Consider the following 23440-nt stretch of genomic DNA (forward strand, 5'->3'; position numbering starts at 1 on the left):
CTACTATCTGATCAGCACCTCCAGCAATATGAGCAGCTGGGGCAGGAGGTAAAGGGGTCATGCTACTATCTGATCAGCACCTCCAGCAATATGAGCAGCTGGGGCAGGAGGAAAAGGTAAAGAGGTAAAAGCTGCCATTGTGAGATTTGAAGTTACATTTTGTAATGACCAATAATTTGACCATTTTCTTTAACTTACGTACCTGAAAATCTAATGTTCGTACCCAAACATCACTCGATTGTGTCTTTTTCTCTGTAGGGCAGAAATATTGTCAATGGTGATGCAGGCTGGTTCCCCTGCAGTAAAGTCAAGCCATTTGTGTCTGTGAGTATGAATTTGTGAGGGTTTTGTTTTGCAAGCATGCTCATGAAAGCAGTTTGATTATATACGCAGATACGTTGCTATCTTAGGTCCCTGGGTCGGTGCTAAATCACTCTGAGCTTTAGATGATATACACAGAGACATGATGTTGCTATCTTAGGTCCCCTGGGTGGTGATATATCACTCTGAGCTTTAGATGATATGCGTAGATACATGCCATTGCTATCTTAGGTCCCCTGGGTGGTGATATATCACTCTGAGCTTTAGATGATATGCGCAGATACATGACGTTGCTATCTTAGGTCCCTGGGGATGTGATATAACACTCAGAGCTTTAGATGATATGCGCAGATACATGACGTTGCTATCTCAGGTCCCTGGGGCTGTGATATATCACTCAGAGCTTTAGATGATATGCGCAGATACATGACGTTGCTATCTCAGGTCCCTGGGGCTGTGATATATCACTCTGAGCTTTAGATGATACGCGCAGATACATGACGTTGCTATCTCAGGTCCCTGGGGCTGTGATATATCACTCTGAGCTTTAGATGATACGCGCAGATCCATGACGTTGCTATCTCAGGTCCCTGGGGCTGTGATATATCACTCTGAGCTTTAGATGATACGTGCAGATACATGACATTGCTATCTCTGGTCCCTGGGGCTGTGATATATCACTCAGAGCTTTAGATGATATGCGCAGATACATGACATTGCTATCTTAGCTCCCTCAGGCTGTAATATATCACTCTGAGCTTTAGATGATATGCGCAGATACATGACGTTGCTATCTTAGGTGCCTGGGGCTGTAATATATCACTCAGAGCTTTAGATGATATGCGCAGATGCATGACGTTGCTATCTCAGGTCCCTGGGGCTGTGATATATCACTCTGAGCTTTAGATGATATGCGCAGATACATGACGTTGCAACCTTAGGTCCCTGAGGCTGTGATATGTCACTCTGAGCTTTAGATACATATACATATGCGCAGATACATGACATTGCTATCTTAGGTCCCTGGGGCTATGATTTATCACTCAGAGCTTTAGATGATATGCACAGATACATGACGTAGGTCCCTGGGGCTGTGCTATGTCACTCTGACCTTTAGATGACATGCGCAGATACATGACTTTCTATCAGGTCCTTGGGGCTGTGATATATCACTCTGAGATTTAGATGATATGCACAGATACATGACGTTGCTATCTTAGGTCCCTTGGGCTGTGATATATCACTCAGAGCTTTAAATGATATGCGCAGAGACATGACGTTTCTATCTTAGGTCCCTTGGGCGGTGATATATCACTCAGAGCTTTAGATGATATGCACAGAGACATGACGTTGCTATCTTAGGTCCCCTGGGTAGTGATATATCACTCTGAGCTTTAGATGATATGCACAGATACATGACGTTGCTATCTCAGGTCCATGGCGCTGTGAGATATCACTCTGAGCTTTAGATGGTATGCACAGATGCATGACGTAGGTCCCTGGGGCTGTGCTATGTCAATCTGACCTTTAGATGATATGCGCAGATACATGACTTTCTATCAGGTCCTTGGGGCTGTGATATATCACTCTGAGCTTTTGATGATATGCGCAGATACATGACGTTGCTATCTTAGGTCCCTGGGGCTGTGATATATCACTCAGAGCTTTAGATGATATGCGCAGATACATGACGTTGCTATCTCAGGTCCCTGGGGCTGTGATATATCACTCAGAGCTTTAGATGATATGCGCAGATACATGACGTTGCTATCTCAGGTCCCTGAGGCTGTGATATATCACTCTGAGCTTTAGATGATATGCGCAGATACATGACGTTGCTATCTCAGGTCCCTGGGGCTATGATATATCACTCTGAGCTTTAGATGATATGCGCAGATACATGACGTTGCTATCTTAGGTCCTTGGGGCTGTGATATATCACTCTGAGATTTAGATGATATGCGCAGATACATGACGTTGCTATCTTAGGTCCCTCAGGCTGTAATATATCACTCAGAGCTTTAGATGATATGCGCAGATACATGATGTTGCAATCTTAGGTCCCTGTGGCTGTGATATATCACTCTGAGCTTTAGATAATATGCGCAGATACATGACGTTGCTATCTCAGGTCCCTGGTGCTGTGATATAACACTCTGAGCTTTAGATGATATGAGCAGATACTTGACGTTGCTATCTCAGGTCCCTGGCGCCGTGATATATCACTCTGAGCTTTAGATGATATGCACAGATACATGACGTAGGTCCCTGGGGCTGTGCTATGTCACTCTGACCTTTAGATGACATGCGCAGATACATGACTTTCTATCAGGTCCTTAGGGCTGTGATATATCACTCTGAGCTTTAGATGATATGCGCAGATACATGACGTTGCTATCTTAGGTCCCTGGGGCGGTGATATATCACTCTGAGCTTTAGATGATATGCGCAGATACATGACGTTGCTATCTCAGGTCCCTGGGGCTGTGATATATCACTCAGAGCTTTAGATGATATGCGCAGATACATGACGTTGCTATCTCAGGTCCCTGAGGCTGTGATATATCCCTCTGAGCTTTAGATGATATGCGCAGATACATGACGTTGCTATGTTAGGTCTCTGGGGCTGTGATATATCACTCTGAGCTTTGGATGATATGCGCAGATACATGACGTTGCTATTTTAGGTCCCTGGGGCTGCACTATATCAATCTGAGCTTTAGATGATATGCGCAGATACATGACATTGCTATCTTAGGTCCCTCAGGCTGTAATATATCACTCTGAGCTTTATATGATATGCGCAGATACATGATGTTGCTATCTTAGGTCCCTCAGGCTGTAATATATCACTCTGAGTTTTAGATGATATGCGCAGATACATGCCATTGCTATCTTAGGACCCTGGGGCTGTGCTATTTCACTCTGAGCATTAGATGATATGCGCATATACATGACGTTGCTATTTTAGGTCCCTCAGGCTGTAATATATCACTCTGAGCTTTAGATGATATGCGCAGATACATGACGTTGCTATCTTAGGTCCCCTGGGCGGTGTTATATCACTCAGAGCTTTAGATGGTCTGCGCAGATACATGACGTTGCTATCTGAGGTCCCTGGGGCTGTGATATATCACTCTGAGCTTTAGATAATATGCGCAGATACATGACGTTGCTATCTCAGATCCCTGGCGCTGTGATATATCATTCTGAGCTTTAGATGGTCTGCACAGATACATGACGTTGCTATCTCAGGTCCCTGGCGCTGTGATATATCACTCTGAGCTTTAGATGGTCTGCGCAGATACATGATGTTGCTATCTTAGGTCCCTGGGGCTGTGATATATCACTCTGAGCTTTAGATGACATGCACAGATACATGACGTAGGTCCCTGGGGCTGTGCTATGTCACTCTGACCTTTAGATGATATGCGCAGATACATGACTTTCTATCAGGTCCTTGGGGCTGTGATATATCACGCTGAGCCTTAGATGATATTCGCAGATACATGACGTTGCTATCTTAGGTCCCTGGGGCTGTGATATATCACTCAGAGCTTTAGATGATATGCGCAGATACATGACGTTGCTATCTTAGGTCCCTGGGGCTGTGCTATATCACTCTGAGCTTTAGATGATATGTGTAGATACATGACGTTGCTATCTTAGGTCCCCTGGGTGGTGATATATCACTCTGAGCTTTAGATGGTATGTGCAGATACATGACGTTGCTATCTTAGAACCCTGGGGCTGTGATATATCACTCTGAGCTTTAGATGATATGCGCAGATACATGACGTTGTTATCTTAGGTCCCTGGGGCTGTGCTATATCACTCTGAGCTTTAGATGGTATGCGCAGATACATGACGTTGCTATTTTAGGTCTCTGGGGCTGTGATATATCACTCTTCGCATTAGATGATATGCGCACATAGTTCCTCTTTACATGACTTCTCCCACAAGCGTGCTTGTCGCGTATTTTGTATTTGTATTTTGTATTTGTATTTGCACCTAACCCAGGGGTAGCCAGGCGCAGAGGCAGCAAGAGGGTTGCAAAACCTAGTTACATACATACAGTAGGGTGAGGTCCAGCTGCGGTTACAGTGCCGGATAAATCACGCCGAGTAGGAAGGGTAGAGCATATACACTATAGGCAATGCTAAATACATATTTACATGCAATGAGGTAGGGAGCCATGTGACACATCTGGGCATTGGCAAGGTCGTTATGAGTCAAGAGTTTTAAGCCAGTGGGTAGTCCTGGCTCTGAACTGATGGTACTCGCGTGACTTGCGAGTAACGTTCTGCAGAGTATAATATCTACATGCGAGCTCAGAGTTCGCAGTAGAAAGCAGCAGTGCCATCCCTAGATGGAGAAGATGACACATCAAGCAACCATCTTAGATGTGTGAATTCTTCCTGCCTTATAAGCAGACCTACAGAGAAATAACTATTATTTGGAAAGTTTTTAATGATTATAACATTAATTATGATAAATATATACTTTTAATCAAAATGTGAGTAATGGATTCCTTTTTTACAACTAACTAATTAACTAACTAACTAGCTAAGGAGTTTCTTATATAGCGCAATCACTCACCCAAAGGTCTCAGGGCGCTTACATGAACATATACAGACACATAACATCAAAACCAGAAAGGAAAGAAGAAAGTAGCCGCCATGGCGACTAACACGTCCTGAGGGGTGGCCAATGATCTTAAGGCACCAAATGGAGATTAGACATCAAAAAGAAAGGTCTTAAGATGTTTTCTGAATTGTTGCAGTGTGGTGGACTTTTTGAGATGAAGAGGGATTGTGTTCCAGTTCTTAGGGCCTCAGGCCCCAAAACTTGCTTCACCCACTTTCTTCAGGAGGGTACATGGTTGTGCCAGTAGCAGAAGACTGTTTGAGCGTGGCGTACGCTTAGGAATCGCTACCTGGAGCCTAGTTTTTAGATAATCCGGGGCTTTGCCTGAGAGACATTTAAAAACTATTACTAGTCCTTTGAATTTAAGCTGCTGCTCAATAGAGAGCCAGTGTAACTTTTTTCGATGCTCTGTAATGTGCGTTTGGCGACTTAGGCCACATACAGCTCGAACAGCTCTGTTCTGTATAGTTTGGAGACTCCTAATGTTTCTTTTAGAAGTGCCTATCAGAAGGCTATTGCAGTAGTCCAGCTTGGTATTAACTATGGCTGCTGCAATGGATGCTCTATTGGCTTCGGACAGATATGGTCTTATTTTCCATAAGAGGTGTGTAAAGAAGCTGCATGATGACTTGAGGTAAGATACATGCTTCTGAAAAGTAAGATGGGTATCAAAGTATACTCCCAGCGTTTTTACGGAATCTGATACATGAATGTTGTTACTGCCAATTACGAAAGCTGTGTAATCTGGGTCCATATTTTTATGCCTAAATGGTGTACTGATGACCAGCAGCTCTGTTTTTTTTATCATTAAGTGCGAGAGAGTTAAGAGCCATCCATTTTTGAACGGTATCCTAAATTTCATTTACAGTAGCCAAATCATCCTTGTAGACCCCAGATAGTTTAATCACTATCTGCGTATCGTCTGCGTAATTAGCAAATTGTATGCCCATTGATTTCAGCAAATCACATAGGCATTTGATGTAGATATTAAAAAGTAGTGGGGATAAGCAGGATCTCTGAGGGACACCACATGTCACAGGAATTTTTAGAGATTTAAAAGATCCCTTCACGACACACGCATTCCTGGGAACCAGGAAATATTTTAGCCAGCGTACTGCTTCAGGAGAGCATAGGCCGGTTTCAGCTAGTAATTCGTGGTCGACCAGGTCGAATGCAGAGGAGAGATCCAGCAGGAGCAATAGAGCAGAATTGCCCTCCTCAAGTATTTCTGTTATATTGGCCTTAAGGTCTAATAGCGCCGTCTCCGTTCCATGGTTGGCTCTAAAACCGGACTGTTCCCTGGCAAGAATGTTATTATTTTTGACAAATTTCTCCAGCTGAATATAGGCTATTTTGTCCAATATTTTAAGTATAAAGGGAACATTTGTGATGGGACGATAGTTCTCAGGTAGCAGAGGATCAAGATTATCCTTTTTCAGTAGAGGGGTGATCCATGCCTCCTTTATGCTAGCAGGAACAACAGCTTCCTGAAAAGAGCGATTGACGAGTTCTGTTACCCATGGGGGTAAGGGGGTGTTGGCGAAACAAAACAAAATCAAAAGATGCTAAAAACGTTTACAAGTTACTTTTATCAAAATGTAACATTCTAAGTCCAGATGTGATATACCAGCAAAAAACTGTAAACAACTACATTTCAAGATGGCGGCTCTGTAGGAACAAAAATGGCTGACAAACTCAGCACTGTAAAGAGTGCAAAAAGGGGTGTGGTTTGAGGGAAGATGGGTGGAAATGGGAGGAAAATCATATAGATTTCACTTAGAAATGGGCGTTAAATGGGTGGGACACAAAGCCAAACAACACAAATCCAACCTCATGTCACCTGCATTGAAAAGCATTAGAGACCCTCAATCAAAGCCCCTATTTCAAGCTCTTATGTTAAAGCTCTTATTTTAATGACATTATTAGTTTAGGCTCAAATGTATCGCTTTCAGCACCACATAATAGCCCTCACTAATGACATCACAGAGCAAAGAGGGAGTGGAAGCGCATTCCAGTGAGCACGAGCTCTCAAGGTTTAATCTGATGTTTTGCACTTTGCAGTGGGATACCGACTGCAGTGAATGTAAGTGAATATGTTGCAGTCCTGCAGGTGCGATTTAGACTTTAAGGAAAATTAGCCCTGTTATGCATTACTGCCCCTCTTCTCGTTTGACTAGCCCTGAAACCTTTCTGCTTGTTTTTTTTTTTTTTTATTTATTCGTTGACTGTCTTGTTTTGGTATTCACAAACTCTGTCTTTTTCGCAGGTGCCCCCTTCGGATTTATCCGTGTATCCCTGGTGAGTAAACAGCAACTCAGAAACTGTAGCCTTGAAATGTATGAGCTTTATAAAAGGCGATGCTGGTGATGGATATTCACAGCCCCTGAACAGTGACCTGAAGTGTTTCACAGCCCCTGCATGGTATTCCTGAAGATATTCACAGCCCTTGCACAGTGACCCTGAAGCTCTTCACAGCCACTATACAGTACCCCTGACGCTCTTCACAACAAATGAACAGTGACCCTGAAGATATTCACAGCCCCTGCACAGTGACTCTGAAGCTCTTTGCAGCCACTGCCTAGTGACCCTGAAGTTCTTCACAACCACTGAACAGTGACCCTGAAAATATTCACAGCCCCTGTGCTGTGACTGAGACGATATTCACAGCCCCTCCCCTGCATGGTGATCCTGAAGATATTCACAGCCCTTGCACAGTGACTCTGAAGCTATTCACAGCCCCTGTGCAGTGACCCTTCAGATATTCACAACCCCTGTACAGCGACCCTTAAGATATTCAGAGCCCCTGCACAGTTAACGCGAAGCTCTTCACATTGCATGCAGCGTGACCCTAAAGACATTCACATGCTCTGCACAGTGACCCTGAAGCTCTTCATAATCCTTCCACAGTGACCCTGAAGCTCTTCATAACCCTTCCACAGTGACCCTAAAGATATTCACATGCTCTGCACAGTGACCCTGAAGCTCTTCATAACCCTTCCACAGTGAACCTAAAGCTATTCACATGCTCTGCACAGTGACCCTGAAGCTCTTATAACGCCTCCACAGTGACCCTGAAGCTCTTCATAACCCTGCACAGTTAGCCTGAAGCTCTTCATAACCCCTGCACAGTGACCCTAAAGATATTCACATGCTCTGCACAGTTACCCTGAAGCTCTTCATAACCCTTCCACAGTGACCATGCAGCACTTCATAACCCTTCCACAGTGACCCTGAAGCTCTTCATAACCCCTGCACAGTGACCCTAAAGATATTCACATGCTCTGCACAGTTACCCTGAAGCTCTTCATAACCCCTGCACGGTTACCCTGAAGCTCTTCACATCGCATGCACAGTGACCCTAAAGATATTCACATGCTCTGCACAGTGACCCTGAAGCTCTTCATAACCCCTCCACAGTGACCCTGAAGCTCTTCATAACCCTTCCACAGTGACCCTAAAGATATTCACATGCTCTGCACAGTGACCACAACGCTCTTCATAACCCCTCCACAGTGACCCTGAAACTCTTCATAACCCTGCACAGTTACCGTGAAGTTCTTCATAACCCCTGCACAGTGACCCTAAATATATTCACATGCTCTGCACAGTGACCCTGAAGCTCTTCATAACCCCTCCACAGTGACCCTGTAGCTCTTCATAACCCCCTCACAGTGACCCTAAAGATATTCACATGCTCTGCACAGTGACCCTGAAGCTCTTCATAACCCTTCCACAGTGACCCTAAAGATATTCACATGCTCTGCACAGTGACCCCGAAGCTCTTCATAACCCCTCCACAGTGACCCTGAAACTCTTCATAACCCTGCACAGTTACCGTGAAGTTCTTCATAACCCCTGCACAGTGACCCTAAATATATTCACATGCTCTGCACAGTGACCCTGAAGCTCTTCATAACCCCTCCACAGTGACCCTGTAGCTCTTCATAACCCCCTCACAGTGACCCTAAAGATATTCACATGCTCTGCACAGTCACCCTGAAGCTCTTCATAACCCCTCCACAGTGACCCTGAAGCTCTTCATAACCCTGCACAGTTACCCTGAAGCTCTTCATAACCCCTGCACGGTTACCCTGAAGCTCTTCACATTGCATGCACAGTGACCCTAAAGATATTCACATGCTCTGCACAGTGACTCTGAAGCTCTTTGCAGCCACTGCCTAGTGACCCTGAAGTTCTTCACAACCACTGAACAGTGACCCTGAAAAGATTCACAGCCCCTGTGCTGTGACTGAGACGATATTCACAGCCCCTCCCCTGCATGGTGATCCTGAAGATATTCACAGCCCTTGCACAGTAACTCTGAAGCTATTCACAGCCCCTGTGCAGTGACCCTTCAGATATTCACAACCCCTGTACAGCGACCCTTAAGATATTCAGAGCCCCTGCACAGTTAACGCGAAGCTCTTCACATTGCATGCAGCGTGACCCTAAAGACATTCACATGCTCTGCACAGTGACCCTGAAGCTCTTCATAATCCTTCCACAGTGACCCTGAAGCTCTTCATAACCCTTCCACAGTGACCCTAAAGATATTCACATGCTCTGCACAGTGACCCTGAAGCTCTTCATAACCCTTCCACAGTGAACCTAAAGATATTCACATGCTCTGCACAGTGACCCTGAAGCTCGTATAACGCCTCCACAGTGACCCTGAAGCTCTTCATAACCCTGCACAGTTAGCCTGAAGCTCTTCATAACCCCTGCACAGTGACCCTAAAGATATTCACATGCTCTGCACAGTTACCCTGAAGTTCTTCATAACCCTTCCACAGTGACCATGCAGCACTTCATAACCCTTCCACAGTGACCCTGAAGCTCTTCATAACCCCTGCACAGTGACCCTAAAGATATTCACATGCTCTGCACAGTTACCCTGAAGCTCTTCATAACCCCTGCACGGTTACCCTGAAGCTCTTCACATCGCATGCACAGTGACCCTAAAGATATTCACATGCTCTGCACAGTGACTCTGAAGCTCTTTGCAGCCACTGCCTAGTGACCCTGAAGTTCTTCACAACCACTGAACAGTGACCCTGAAAAGATTCACAGCCCCTGTGCTGTGACTGAGACGATATTCACAGCCCCTCCCCTGCATGGTGATCCTGAAGATATTCACAGCCCTTGCACAGTAACTCTGAAGCTATTCACAGCCCCTGTGCAGTGACCCTTCAGATATTCACAACCCCTGTACAGCGACCCTTAAGATATTCAGAGCCCCTGCACAGTTAACGCGAAGCTCTTCACATTGCATGCAGCGTGACCCTAAAGACATTCACATGCTCTGCACAGTGACCCTGAAGCTCTTCATAATCCTTCCACAGTGACCCTGAAGCTCTTCATAACCCTTCCACAGTGACCCTAAAGATATTCACATGCTCTGCACAGTGACCCTGAAGCTCTTCATAACCCTTCCACAGTGAACCTAAAGATATTCACATGCTCTGCACAGTGACCCTGAAGCTCGTATAACGCCTCCACAGTGACCCTGAAGCTCTTCATAACCCTGCACAGTTAGCCTGAAGCTCTTCATAACCCCTGCACAGTGACCCTAAAGATATTCACATGCTCTGCACAGTTACCCTGAAGTTCTTCATAACCCTTCCACAGTGACCCTGAAGCTCTTCATAACCCCTCCACAGTGACCCTGAAGCTCTTCATAACCCTTCCACAGTGACCCTAAAGATATTCACATGCTCTGCACAGTGACCCCGACGCTCTTCATAACCCCTCCACAGTGACCCTGAAACTCTTCATAACCCTGCACAGTTACCGTGAAGTTCTTCATAACCCCTGCACAGTGACCCTAAATATATTCACATGCTCTGCACAGTGACCCTGAAGCTCTTCATAACCCCTCCACAGTGACCCTGTAGCTCTTCATAACCCCCTCACAGTGACCCTAAAGATATTCACATGCTCTGCACAGTGACCCTGAAGCTCTTCATAACCCTTCCACAGTGACCTTAAAGATATTCACATGCTCTGCACAGTGACCCCGAAGCTCTTCATAACCCCTCCACAGTGACCCTGAAACTCTTCATAACCCTGCACAGTTACCGTGAAGTTCTTCATAACCCCTGCACAGTGACCCTAAATATATTCACATGCTCTGCACAGTGACCCTGAAGCTCTTCATAACCCCTCCACAGTGACCCTGTAGCTCTTCATAACCCCCTCACAGTGACCCTAAAGATATTCACATGCTCTGCACAGTCACCCTGAAGCTCTTCATAACCCCTCCACAGTGACCCTGAAGCTCTTCATAACCCTGCACAGTTACCCTGAAGCTCTTCATAACCCCTGCACGGTTACCCTGAAGCTCTTCACATTGCATGCACAGTGACCCTAAAGATATTCACATGCTCTGCACAGTGACCGTGAAGCTCTTCATAACCCCTGCACAGTGACCCTGAAGCTCTTCATAACCCCTGCACAGTGACCCTAAAGATATGCACATGCTCTGCACAGTGGCCCTGAAGCTCTTCATAACCCCTCCACAGTGACCCTGAAGCTCTTCATAACCCTGCACAGTTACCCTGAGGTTCTTCATATCCCCTGCACAGTGACCCTAAAGATGTTCACATGCTCTGCACAGTGACCCTGAAGCTCTTCATAACCCCTCCACAGTGACCCTGAAGCTCTTCAAAACCCTGAACAGTTACCCTGAAGCTCTTCACATCGCATGCACAGTGACCCTGAAGCTCTTCATAACCACTGCACAGTGACCCTGAAGCTCTTCATAACCCTTCCACAGTGACCCTGAAGCTCTTCATAACCCCTGCACGGTTACCCTGAAGCTCTTCCTAACCCCTCCACAGTGACCCTGAAGCTCTTCATAACCCCTGCACGGTTACCCTGAAGCTCTTCACATCGCATGCACAGTGACCCTGAAGCTCTTCATAACCACTGCACAGTGACCTTGAAGCTCTTCATAACCCTTCCACAGTGACCCTGAAGCTCTTCAAAACCCCTGCACAGTGACCCTAAAGATATTCACATGCTCTGCATAGTGACCCTGAAGCTCTTCATAACCCCTCCACAGTGACCCTGAAGGTCTTCATAACCCCTGCACAATTACCCTAAAGATATTCACATGCTCTGCACAGTGACCCTGAAGCTCTTCATAACCCGTCCACAGTGACCCTGAAGCTCTTCACATTGCATGCACAGTGACCCTAAAGATATTCACATGCTCTGCACAGAGACCCTGAAGCTCTTCATAACCCCTGCACAGTGACCCTGAAGCTCTTCATAACCCCTGCACAGTGACCCTAAAGATATTCACATGCTCTGCACAGTTACCCTGAAGATCTTCACATCGCATGCACAGTGACCCTAAAGATATTCACATGCTCTGCACAGAGACCCCGAAGCTCTTCATAACCCCTGCACAGTGACCCTGGAGCTCTTCATAACCCCTCCACAGTGACCCTAAAGATATTCACACGCTCTGCACAGAGACCCTGAAGCTCTTCATAACCCCTGCACAGTGACCCTAAAGATATTCACATGCTCTGCACAGTGACCCTGAAGCTCTTCATAACCACCCCACAGTGACCCTGAGGCTATTCATAACCCCTGCACAGTGACCCTAAAGATATGCACATGCTCTGCACAGTGACACTGAAGCAAAGTAATAACCCCTCCACAGTGACCCTGAAGACCTTCATAACCCTGCACAGTTACCCTGAAGCTCTTCATAACCCCTGCACAGTGACCCTAAAGATATTCACAGCCCCTCCACAGTGACCCTGAAGCTCTTCATAGTCCCTGCACAGTGACCCTACAGATATTCACAGCCCCTGCACAGTGTCCCTGAAGCTCTTCATAACCCCTGCACAGTGACCCGGAAGCTCTTCACATTGCATGCACAGTGACCCTAAAGATATTCACAGCCCCTGCATGGTGATCCTGAAGATATTCACAGCCCTTACACAGTGACTCTGAAGGACTTCACAGCCACTATTCAGTGACCCTGAAGATATTCACAGCCACTGCCTAGTGACCCTGAAGCTCTTCACAACCACTGAATAGTGACCCTGAAAAGATTCACAGCCCCTGTGCTGTGACTGAGACGATATGCACAGCCCCTCCCCTGCATGGTGATCCTGAAGATATTCACAGCCCTTTCACAGTGACTCTCAAGCTATTCACAGCCCCTGTGCAGTGACCCTGAAGATATTCTCAGTCCACTGCACAGTGACCTTGAATATATTCACAGCCCCTGTGCAGTGGCCGTGAAGATATTCACAGCCTTTGTGCATTGACCCTGAAGATATTCACATCACATGCACAGTGACCCTAAAGATATTTACATGCTCTGCACAATGACCCTGAAGCTCTTCTTAACCCCTGCACAGTGACCCTGAAGCTCTTCATAACCCCTCCACGGTGACCCTGAAGCTCTTCATAACCCCTCCACGGTGACCCTGAAGCTCTTCATAACCCCTGCACAGTGACCCTAAAGATATTCACATGCTCTGCACAGTGACCCTGAGCTCTTCATAACCCCTCCACAGTGACCCTGAAGCTCTTCATAACCCCTGCACAGTGACCCTAAAGATATTCACATGCTCTGCACAGTGACTCTGAAGCTCTTCATAACCCCCCACAGTGACCCTAAAGATATTCACATGCTCTGCACAGTGACCCTGAAGCTCTTCATAACCCCTCCACAGTGACCCTGAAACTCTTCATAACCCCTGCATGTTACCCTGAAGCTCTTCACATCGCATGCACAGTGACGCTAAATATATTCACATGCTCTGCATAGTGACCCTGAAGCTCTTCATAACCCCTCCACAGTGCCTCTGAAGCTCTTCACATCGCATGCACAGTGACCCTACAGTTATTCACATGCTCTGCACAGTGACCCTGAAGCTCTTCATAACCCCTCCACAGTGACCCTGAAGCTCTTCATAACCCCTGCACAGTGACCCTTAAGATATTCACATGCTCTGCACAGTGACCCTGAAGCTCTTCATAACCCCTCCACAGTGACCCTGAAGCTCTTCATAACCCCTGCACAGTGACCCTAAAGATATTCACATGCTCTGCACAGTGACCCTGAAGCTCTTCACATCACATGCACAGTGACCCTAAAGATATTCACATGCTCTGCACAGTGACCCTAAAGCTCTTCATAACCTCTCCACTGTGACCCTGAAGCTCTTCATAACCTCTGCACAGTGACCCTGAAGCTCTTCATAACCCCTGCACAGTTACTCTGAAGCTCTTCACATGGCATGCACAGTGACCCTAAAGATATTCACATGCTCTGCACAGTGACCCTGAAGCTCTTTGTAACCCCTCCACAGTGACCCTGAAGCTCTTCATAACCCGTTTACAGTGACCCTAAAGATATTCACATGCTCTGCACAGTGACCCTGAAGCTCTTCATAACCCCACCACAGTGACCCTGAAGCTCTTCATAACCCCTGCACAGTGACCCTAAAGATATTCACATGCTCTGCACAGTGACCCTGAAGCTCTTCACATCGCATGCACAGTGACCCTAAAGATATTCACATGCTCTACACAGTGACCCTGAAGCTCTTCATAACCCCTGCACAGTGACCCTAAAGATATTCACATGCTCTGCACAGTGACCCTGAAGCTCTTCATAACCCCCACACAGGGACCCTAAAGATATTCACATGCTCTGCAATGTTACCCTGAAGCTCTTCATAACCCTTGCACAGTGCCCCTAAAGATATTCACATGCTCTGCACAGTGACCCTGAAGCTCTTCATAACCCCTCCACAGTGACCCTGAAACTCTTCATAACACCTGCACGGTTACCCTGAAGCTCTTCACATCGCATGCACAGTGACCCTAAAGATATTCACATGCTCTGCACAGTGACCCTGAAGCTCTTCATAACCCCTCCACAGTGACCCTGAAGCTCTTCATAACCCCTGCACAGTGACCCTGAAGCTCTTCATAACCCCTGCACGGTTACCCTGAAGCTCTTCACATTGCATGCACAGTGACCCTAAAGATATTCACATGCTCTGCACAGTGACCCTGAAGCTCTTTGTAACCCCTCCACAGTGACCCTGAAGCTCTTCATAACCCGTTTACAGTGACCCTAAAGATATTCACATGCTCTGCACAGTGACCCTGAAGCTCTTCATAACCCCGCCACAGTGACCCTGAAGCTCTTCATAACCCCTGCACAGTGACCCTAAAGATATTCACATGCTCTGCACAGTGACCCTGAAGCTCTTCATATCGCATGCACAGTGACCCTAAAGATATTCACATGCTCTACACAGTGACCCTGAAGCTCTTCATAACCCCTGCACAGTGACCCTGAAGATATTCACAGCCCCTTCACAGTGAACCTGAAGCTATTCACAGCCCCTTCAGTGACCCTGAAGATTTGCAGAGCCCCTGTGCAGTGACCATGAAGATATTCACAACCCCTGTACAGTGACCCTGAAGATATTCACAGTCCGTGTGCAATGACCCTTAAGATATTCACAGCCCCTGTGAAGTGGCCGTGAATATATTCACAGCCTTTGTGCATTGACCCTGAAGATATTCACATTGCATGCACAGTGACCATAAAGATATTCACATGCTCTGCACAGTGACCCTGAAGCTCTTCATAACCCCTCCACAGTGACCCTGAAGCTCTTCATAACCCCTGCACAGTGACCCTGAAGCTCTTCATAACCCTTCCACAGTGACCCTGAAGCTCTTCATAACCCCTGCACGGTTACCCTGAAGCTCTTCCTAACCCCTCCACAGTGACCCTGAAGCTCTTCATAACCCCTGCACGGTTACCCTGAAGCTCTTCACATCGCATGCACAGTGACCCTGAAGCTCTTCATAACCACTGCACAGTGACCTTGAAGCTCTTCATAACCCTTCCACAGTGACCCTGAAGCTCTTCAAAACCCCTGCACAGTGACCCTAAAGATATTCACATGCTCTGCATAGTGACCCTGAAGCTCTTCATAACCCCTCCACAGTGACCCTGAAGGTCTTCATAACCCCTGCACAATTACCCTAAAGATATTCACATGCTCTGCACAGTGACCCTGAAGCTCTTCATAACCCGTCCACAGTGACCCTGAAGCTCTTCACATTGCATGCACAGTGACCCTAAAGATATTCACATGCTCTGCACAGAGACCCTGAAGCTCTTCATAACCCCTGCACAGTGACCCTGAAGCTCTTCATAACCCCTGCACAGTGACCCTAAAGATATTCACATGCTCTGCACAGTTACCCTGAAGATCTTCACATCGCATGCACAGTGACCCTAAAGATATTCACATGCTCTGCACAGAGACCCCGAAGCTCTTCATAACCCCTGCACAGTGACCCTGGAGCTCTTCATAACCCCTCCACAGTGACCCTAAAGATATTCACACGCTCTGCACAGAGACCCTGAAGCTCTTAATAACCCCTGCACAGTGACCCTAAAGATATTCACATGCTCTGCACAGTGACCCTGAAGCTCTTCATAACCACCCCACAGTGACCCTGAGGCTATTCATAACCCCTGCACAGTGACCCTAAAGATATGCACATGCTCTGCACAGTGACACTGAAGCAGAGTAATAACCCCTCCACAGTGACCCTGAAGACCTTCATAACCCTGCACAGTTACCCTGAAGCTCTTCATAACCCCTGCACAGTGACCCTAAAGATATTCACAGCCCCTCCACAGTGACCCTGAAGCTCTTCATAGTCCCTGCACAGTGACCCTACAGATATTCACAGCCCCTGCACAGTGTCCCTGAAGCTCTTCATAACCCCTGCACAGTGACCCGGAAGCTCTTCACATTGCATGCACAGTGACCCTAAAGATATTCACAGCCCCTGCATGGTGATCCTGAAGATATTCACAGCCCTTACACAGTGACTCTGAAGGACTTCACAGCCACTATTCAGTGACCCTGAAGATATTCACAGCCACTGCCTAGTGACCCTGAAGCTCTTCACAACCACTGAATAGTGACCCTGAAAAGATTCACAGCCCCTGTGCTGTGACTGAGACGATATGCACAGCCCCTCCCCTGCATGGTGATCCTATAGATATTCACAGCCCTTTCACAGTGACTCTCAAGCTATTCACAGCCCCTGTGCAGTGACCCTGAAGATATTCACAGTCCACTGCACAGTGACCTTGAATATATTCACAGCCCCTGTGCAGTGGCCGTGAAGATATTCACAGCCTTTGTGCATTGACCCTGAAGATATTCACATCACATGCACAGTGACCCTAAAGATATTTACATGCTCTGCACAATGACCCTGAAGCTCTTCTTAACCCCTGCACAGTGACCCTGAAGCTCTTCATAACCCCTCCACGGTGACCCTGAAGCTCTTCATAACCCCTCCACGGTGACCCTGAAGCTCTTCATAACCCCTGCACAGTGACCCTAAAGATATTCACATGCTCTGCACAGTGACCCTGAGCTCTTCATAACCCCTCCACAGTGACCCTGAAGCTCTTCATAACCCCTGCACAGTGACCCTAAAGATATTCACATGCTCTGCACAGTGACTCTGAAGCTCTTCATAACCCCCCACAGTGACCCTAAAGATATTCACATGCTCTGCACAGTGACCCTGAAGCTCTTCATAACCCCTCCACAGTGACCCTGAAACTCTTCATAACCCCTGCACGTTACCCTGAAGCTCTTCACATCGCATGCACAGTGACGCTAAATATATTCACATGCTCTGCATAGTGACCCTGAAGCTCTTCATAACCCCTCCACAGTGCCTCTGAAGCTCTTCACATCGCATGCACAGTGACCCTACAGTTATTCACATGCTCTGCACAGTGACCCTGAAGCTCTTCATAACCCCTCCACAGTGACCCTGAAGCTCTTCATAACCCCTGCACAGTGACCCTTAAGATATTCACATGCTCTGCACAGTGACCCTGAAGCTCTTCATAACCCCTCCACAGTGACCCTGAAGCTCTTCATAACCCCTGCACAGTGACCCTAAAGATATTCACATGCTCTGCACAGTGACCCTGAAGCTCTTCACATCGCATGCACAGTGACCCTAAAGATATTCACATGCTCTGCACAGGGCCCCTAAAGCTCTTCATAACCTCTCCACTGTGACCCTGAAGCTCTTCATAACCTCTGCACAGTGACCCTGAAGCTCTTCATAACCCCTGCACAGTTACCCTGAAGCTCTTCACATAGCATGCACAGTGACCCTAAAGATATTCACATGCTCTGCACAGTGACCCTGAAGCTCTTTGTAACCCCTCCACAGTGACCCTGAAGCTCTTCATAACCCATTTACAGTGACCCTAAAGATATTCACATGCTCTGCACAGTGACCCTGAAGCTCTTCATAACCCCACCACAGTGACCCTGAAGCTCTTCATAACCCCTGCACAGTGACCCTAAAGATATTCACATGCTCTGCACAGTGACCCTGAAGCTCTTCACATCGCATGCACAGTGACCCTAAAGATATTCACATGCTCTACACAGTGACCCTGAAGCTCTTCATAACCCCTGCACAGTGACCCTAAAGATATTCACATGCTCTGCACAGTGACCCTGAAGCTCTTCATAACCCCCCCACAGGGACCCTAAAGATATTCACATGCTCTGCAATGTTACCCTGAAGCTCTTCATAACCCTTGCACAGTGCCCCTAAAGATATTCACATGCTCTGCACAGTGACCCTGAAGCTCTTCATAACCCCTCCACAGTGACCCTGAAACTCTTCATAACACCTGCACGGTTACCCTGAAGCTCTTCACATCGCATGCACAGTGACCCTAAAGATATTCACATGCTCTGCACAGTGACCCTGAAGCTCTTCATAACCCCTCCACAGTGACCCTGAAGCTCTTCATAACCCCTGCACAGTGACCCTGAAGCTCTTCATAACCCCTGCACGGTTACCCTGAAGCTCTTCACATTGCATGCACAGTGACCCTAAAGATATTCACATGCTCTGCACAGTGACCCTGAAACTCTCCATAACCCCTCCACAGTGACCCTGAAGCTCTTCATAACCCCTGCACAGTGACCCTAAAGATATTCACATGCTCTGCACAGTGACCCTGAAGCTTTTCACATCGCATGCACAGTGACCCTAAAGATATTCACATGCTCTACACAGTGACCCTGAAGCTCTTCACATCGCATGCACAGTGACCCTAAAGATATTCACAGCCCCTGCATGGTGATCCTGAAGATATTCACAGCCCTAACACAGTGACTCTGAAGGTCTTCACAGCCACTATTCAGTGACCCTGAAGATATTCACAGCCACTGCCTAGTGACCCTGAAGCTCTTCACAACCACTGAATAGTGACCCTGAAAAGATTCACAGCCCCTGTGCTATGACTGAGACGATATTCACAGCCCCTCCCCTGCACAGTGACCCTGAAGCTCTTTGTAACCCCTCCACAGTGACCCTGAAGTTCTTCATAACCCGTTTACAGTGACCCTAAAGATATTCACATGCTCTGCACAGTGACCCTGAAGCTCTTCATAACCCCGCCACAGTGACCCTGAAGCTCTTCATAACCCCTGCACAGTGACCCTAAAGATATTCACATGCTCTGCACAGTGACCCTGAAGCTCTTCACATCGCATGCACAGTGAACCTAAAGATATTCACATGCTCTACACAGTGACCCTGAAGCTCTTCATAACCCCTGCACAGTGACCCTGAAGATATTCACAGCCCCTTCACAGTGAACCTGAAGATATTCACAATCCCTGCACAGTGACCCTCTCAATATTCACATCACACTGCAAAATTACCATGAAAATATTCACAGTCCCTGTGCAGTGACCCTAAGAATATTCACAGCCCCTTCACAGTGAACCTGAAGCTATTCACAGCCCCTTCAGTGACCCTGAAGATTTGCAGAGCCCCTGTGCAGTGACCATGAAGATATTCACAACCCCTGTACAGTGACCCTGAAGATATTCACAGTCACTGTGCAGTGACCCTTAAGATATTCACAGCCCCTGTGAAGTGGCCGTGAATATATTCACAGCCTTTGTGCATTGACCCTGAAGATATTCACATTGCATGCACAGTGACCATAAAGATATTCACATGCTCTGCACAGTGACCCTGAAGCTCTTCATAACCCCTCCACAGTGACCCTGAAGCTCTTCATAACCCCTGCACAGTGACCCTAAATATATTCACATGCTCTGCACAGTGACCCTGAAGCTCTTCATAACCCCCCCACAGTGACCCTAAAGATATCCACATGCTCTGCACAGTTACCCTGAAGCTCTTCATAACCCCTGCACAGTGACCCTAAAGATATTCACATGCTCTGCACAGTGACCCTGAAGCTCTTCATAACCCCTCCACAGTGACCCTGAAACTCTTCATAACCCCTGCACGGTTACCCTGAAGCTCTTCACATCGCATGCACAGTGACCCTAAAGATATTCACATGCTCTACACAGTGACCCTGAAGCTCTTCATAACCCCTCCACAGTGACCCTGAAGCTCTTCATAACCCCTGCACAGTGACCCTAAAGATATTCACATGCTCTGCAGTGACCCTGGAGCTCTTCATAACCCTTCCACAGTGACCCTGAAGCACTTCACATCGCATGCACAGTGACCCTAACGATATTCACATGCTCTACACAGTGACCCTGAAGCTCTTCATAACCCCTCCACAGTGACCCTAAAGATATTCACATGCTCTACAAAGTGACCCTGAAGCTCTTCATGACCCCTGCACAGTGACCCTGAAGCTCTTCATTACCCCTGCACAGTGACCCTAAAGATATTCACATGCTCTGCACAGTGACCCTGAAGCTCTTCACATCACATGCACAGTGACGCTAAAGATATTCACATGCTCTACACAGTGACCCTGAAGCTCTTCATAACCCCTGCACAGTGACCCTGAAGCTCTTCATAACCCCTGCACAGTGACCCTAAAGATATTCACATGCTCTACACAGTGACCCTGAAGCTCTTCATAACCACTGCACAGTGACCCTGAAGCTCTTCATAACCCTTCCACAGTGACCCTGAAGTTCTTCATAACCCCTGCACGGTTACCCTGAAGTTCTTCCTAACCCCTCCACAGTGACCATGAAGCTCTTCATAACCCCTGCACGGTTACCCTGAAGCTCTTCACATCACATGCACAGTGACCCTGAAGCTCTTCATAACCACTGCACAGTGACCTTGAAGCTCTTCATAACCCTTCCACAGTGACCCTGAAGCTCTTCAAAACCCCTGCACAGTGACCCTAAAGATATTCACATGGTCTGCATAGTGACCCTGAAGCTCTTCATAACCCCTCCACAGTGACCCTGAAGGTCTTCATAACCCCTGCACAATTACCCTAAAGATATTCACATGCTCTGCACAGTGACCCTGAAGCTCTTCATAACCGGCCACAGTGACCCTGAAGCTCTTCACATTGCATGCACAGTGACCCTAAAGATATTCACATGCTCTGCAGAGAGACCCTGAAGCTCTTCATAACCCCTGCACAGTGACCCTGAAGCTCTTCATAACCCCTGCACAGTGACCCTAAAGATATTCACATGCTCTGCACAGAGACCCTGAAGCTCTTCATAACCCCTGCACAGTGACCCTAAAGATATTCACATGCTCTGCACAGTTACCCTGAAGATCTTCACATCGCATGCACAGTGACCCTAAAGATATTCACACGCTCTGCACAGAGACCCTGAAGCTCTTCATAACCCCTGCACAGTGACCCTAAAGATATTCACATGCTGACCCTGAAGCTCTTCATAACCACCCCACAGTGACCCTGAGGCTATTCATAACCCCTGCACAGTGACCCTAAAGATATGCACATGCTCTGCACAGTGACACTGAAGCAGAGTCATAACCCCCCCACAGTGACCCTGAAGCTCTTCATAACCCTGCACAGTTACCCTGAAGCTCTTCATAACCCCTGCACAGTGACCCTAAAGATATTCACAGCCCCTCCACAGTGACCTTGAAGCTCTTCATAGTCCCTGCACAGTGACCCTACAGATATTCACAGCCCCTGCACAGTGACCCGGAAGCTCTTCACATTGCATGCACAGTGATCCTGAAGATATTCACAGCCCTTACACAGTGACTCTGAAGGACTTCACAGCCACTATTCAGTGACCCTGAAGATATTCACAGCCACTGCCTAGTGACCCTGAAGCTCTTCACAACCACTGAACAGTGACCCTGAAAAGATTCACAGCCCCTGTGCTGTGACTGAGACGATATGCACAGCCCCTCCCCTGCATGGTGATCCTGAAGATATTCACAGCCCTTTCACAGTGACTCTCAAGCTATTCACAGTCCACTGCACAGTGACCTTGAATATATTCACAGCCCCTGTGCAGTGGCCGTGAAGATATTCACAGCCTTTGTGCATTGACCCTGAAGATATTCACATCGCATGCACAGTGACCCTAAAGATATTTACATGCTCTGCACAATGACCCTGAAGCTCTTCTTAACCCCTCCACAGTGACCCTGAAGCTCTTCATAACCCCTGCACAGTGACCCTGAAGCTCTTCATAACCCCTCCACGGTGAACCTGAAGCTCTTCATAACCCCTGCACAGTGACCCTAAAGATATTCACATGCTCTGCACAGTGACCCTGAAGCTCTTCATAACCCCTCCACAGTGACCCTGAAGCTCTTCATAACCCCTGCACAGTGACCCTAAAGATATTCACATGCTCTGCACAGTGACTCTGAAGCTCTTCATAACCCCCCACAGTGACCCTAAAGATATTCACATGCTCTGCTCAGTGACCCTGAAGCTCTTCATAACCCCTGCACAGTGACCCTAAAGATATTCACATGCTCTGCACAGTGACCCTGAAGCTCTTCATAACCCCTCCACAGTGACTCTGAAACTCTTCATAACCCCTGCACGTTACCCTGAAGCTCTTCACATCGCATGCACAGTGACGCTAAAGATATTCACATTCTCTGCATAGTGACCCTGAAGCTCTTCTTAACCCCTCCACAGTGACCCTGAAGCTCTTCACATCGCATGCACAGTGACCCTACAGTTATTCACATGCTCTGCACAATGACCCTGGAGCTCTTCATAACCCCTCCACAGTGACCCTGAAGCTCTTCATAACCCCTGCACTGTGACCCTAAAGATATTCACATGCTCTGCACAGTGACCCTGAAGCTCTTCATAACCCCTCCACTGTGACCCTGAAGCTCTTCATAACCCCTGCACAGTGACCCTAAAGATATTCACATGCTCTGCACAGTGACCCTGAAGCTCTTCACATCGCATGCACAGTGACCCTAAAGATATTCACATGCTCTGCACAGTGACCCTGAAGCTCTTCTTAACCTCTCCACTGTGACCCTGAAGCTCTTCATAACCTCTGCACAGTGACCCTGAAGCTCTTCATAACCCCTGCACGGTTACCCTGAAGCTCTTCACATCGCATGCACAGTGACCCTAAAGATATTC

General features: G+C 47.3%; 1 protein-coding gene across 1 annotated transcript in view; it reads left to right on the top strand.

Moving 5' to 3' along the window:
- VAV1 (vav guanine nucleotide exchange factor 1) overlaps window positions 1–23440 on the top strand; it is a 1439562-nt gene that overhangs the window by 993228 nt on the left and 422894 nt on the right. Inside the window, exons 21-22 of the mRNA XM_069604429.1 lie at window positions 259–324; window positions 7235–7266. Of these exons, the coding sequence (XP_069460530.1) occupies window positions 259–324; window positions 7235–7266 (98 nt within the window). The remainder of the gene's footprint in view (window positions 1–258; window positions 325–7234; window positions 7267–23440) is intronic.

The sequence above is a fragment of the Ambystoma mexicanum genome, chromosome 3q (assembly GCF_040938575.1).
Source record: "Ambystoma mexicanum isolate Mex_15411 chromosome 3q, UKY_AmexF1_1, whole genome shotgun sequence".
NCBI lineage: Eukaryota > Metazoa > Chordata > Amphibia > Caudata > Ambystomatidae > Ambystoma > Ambystoma mexicanum.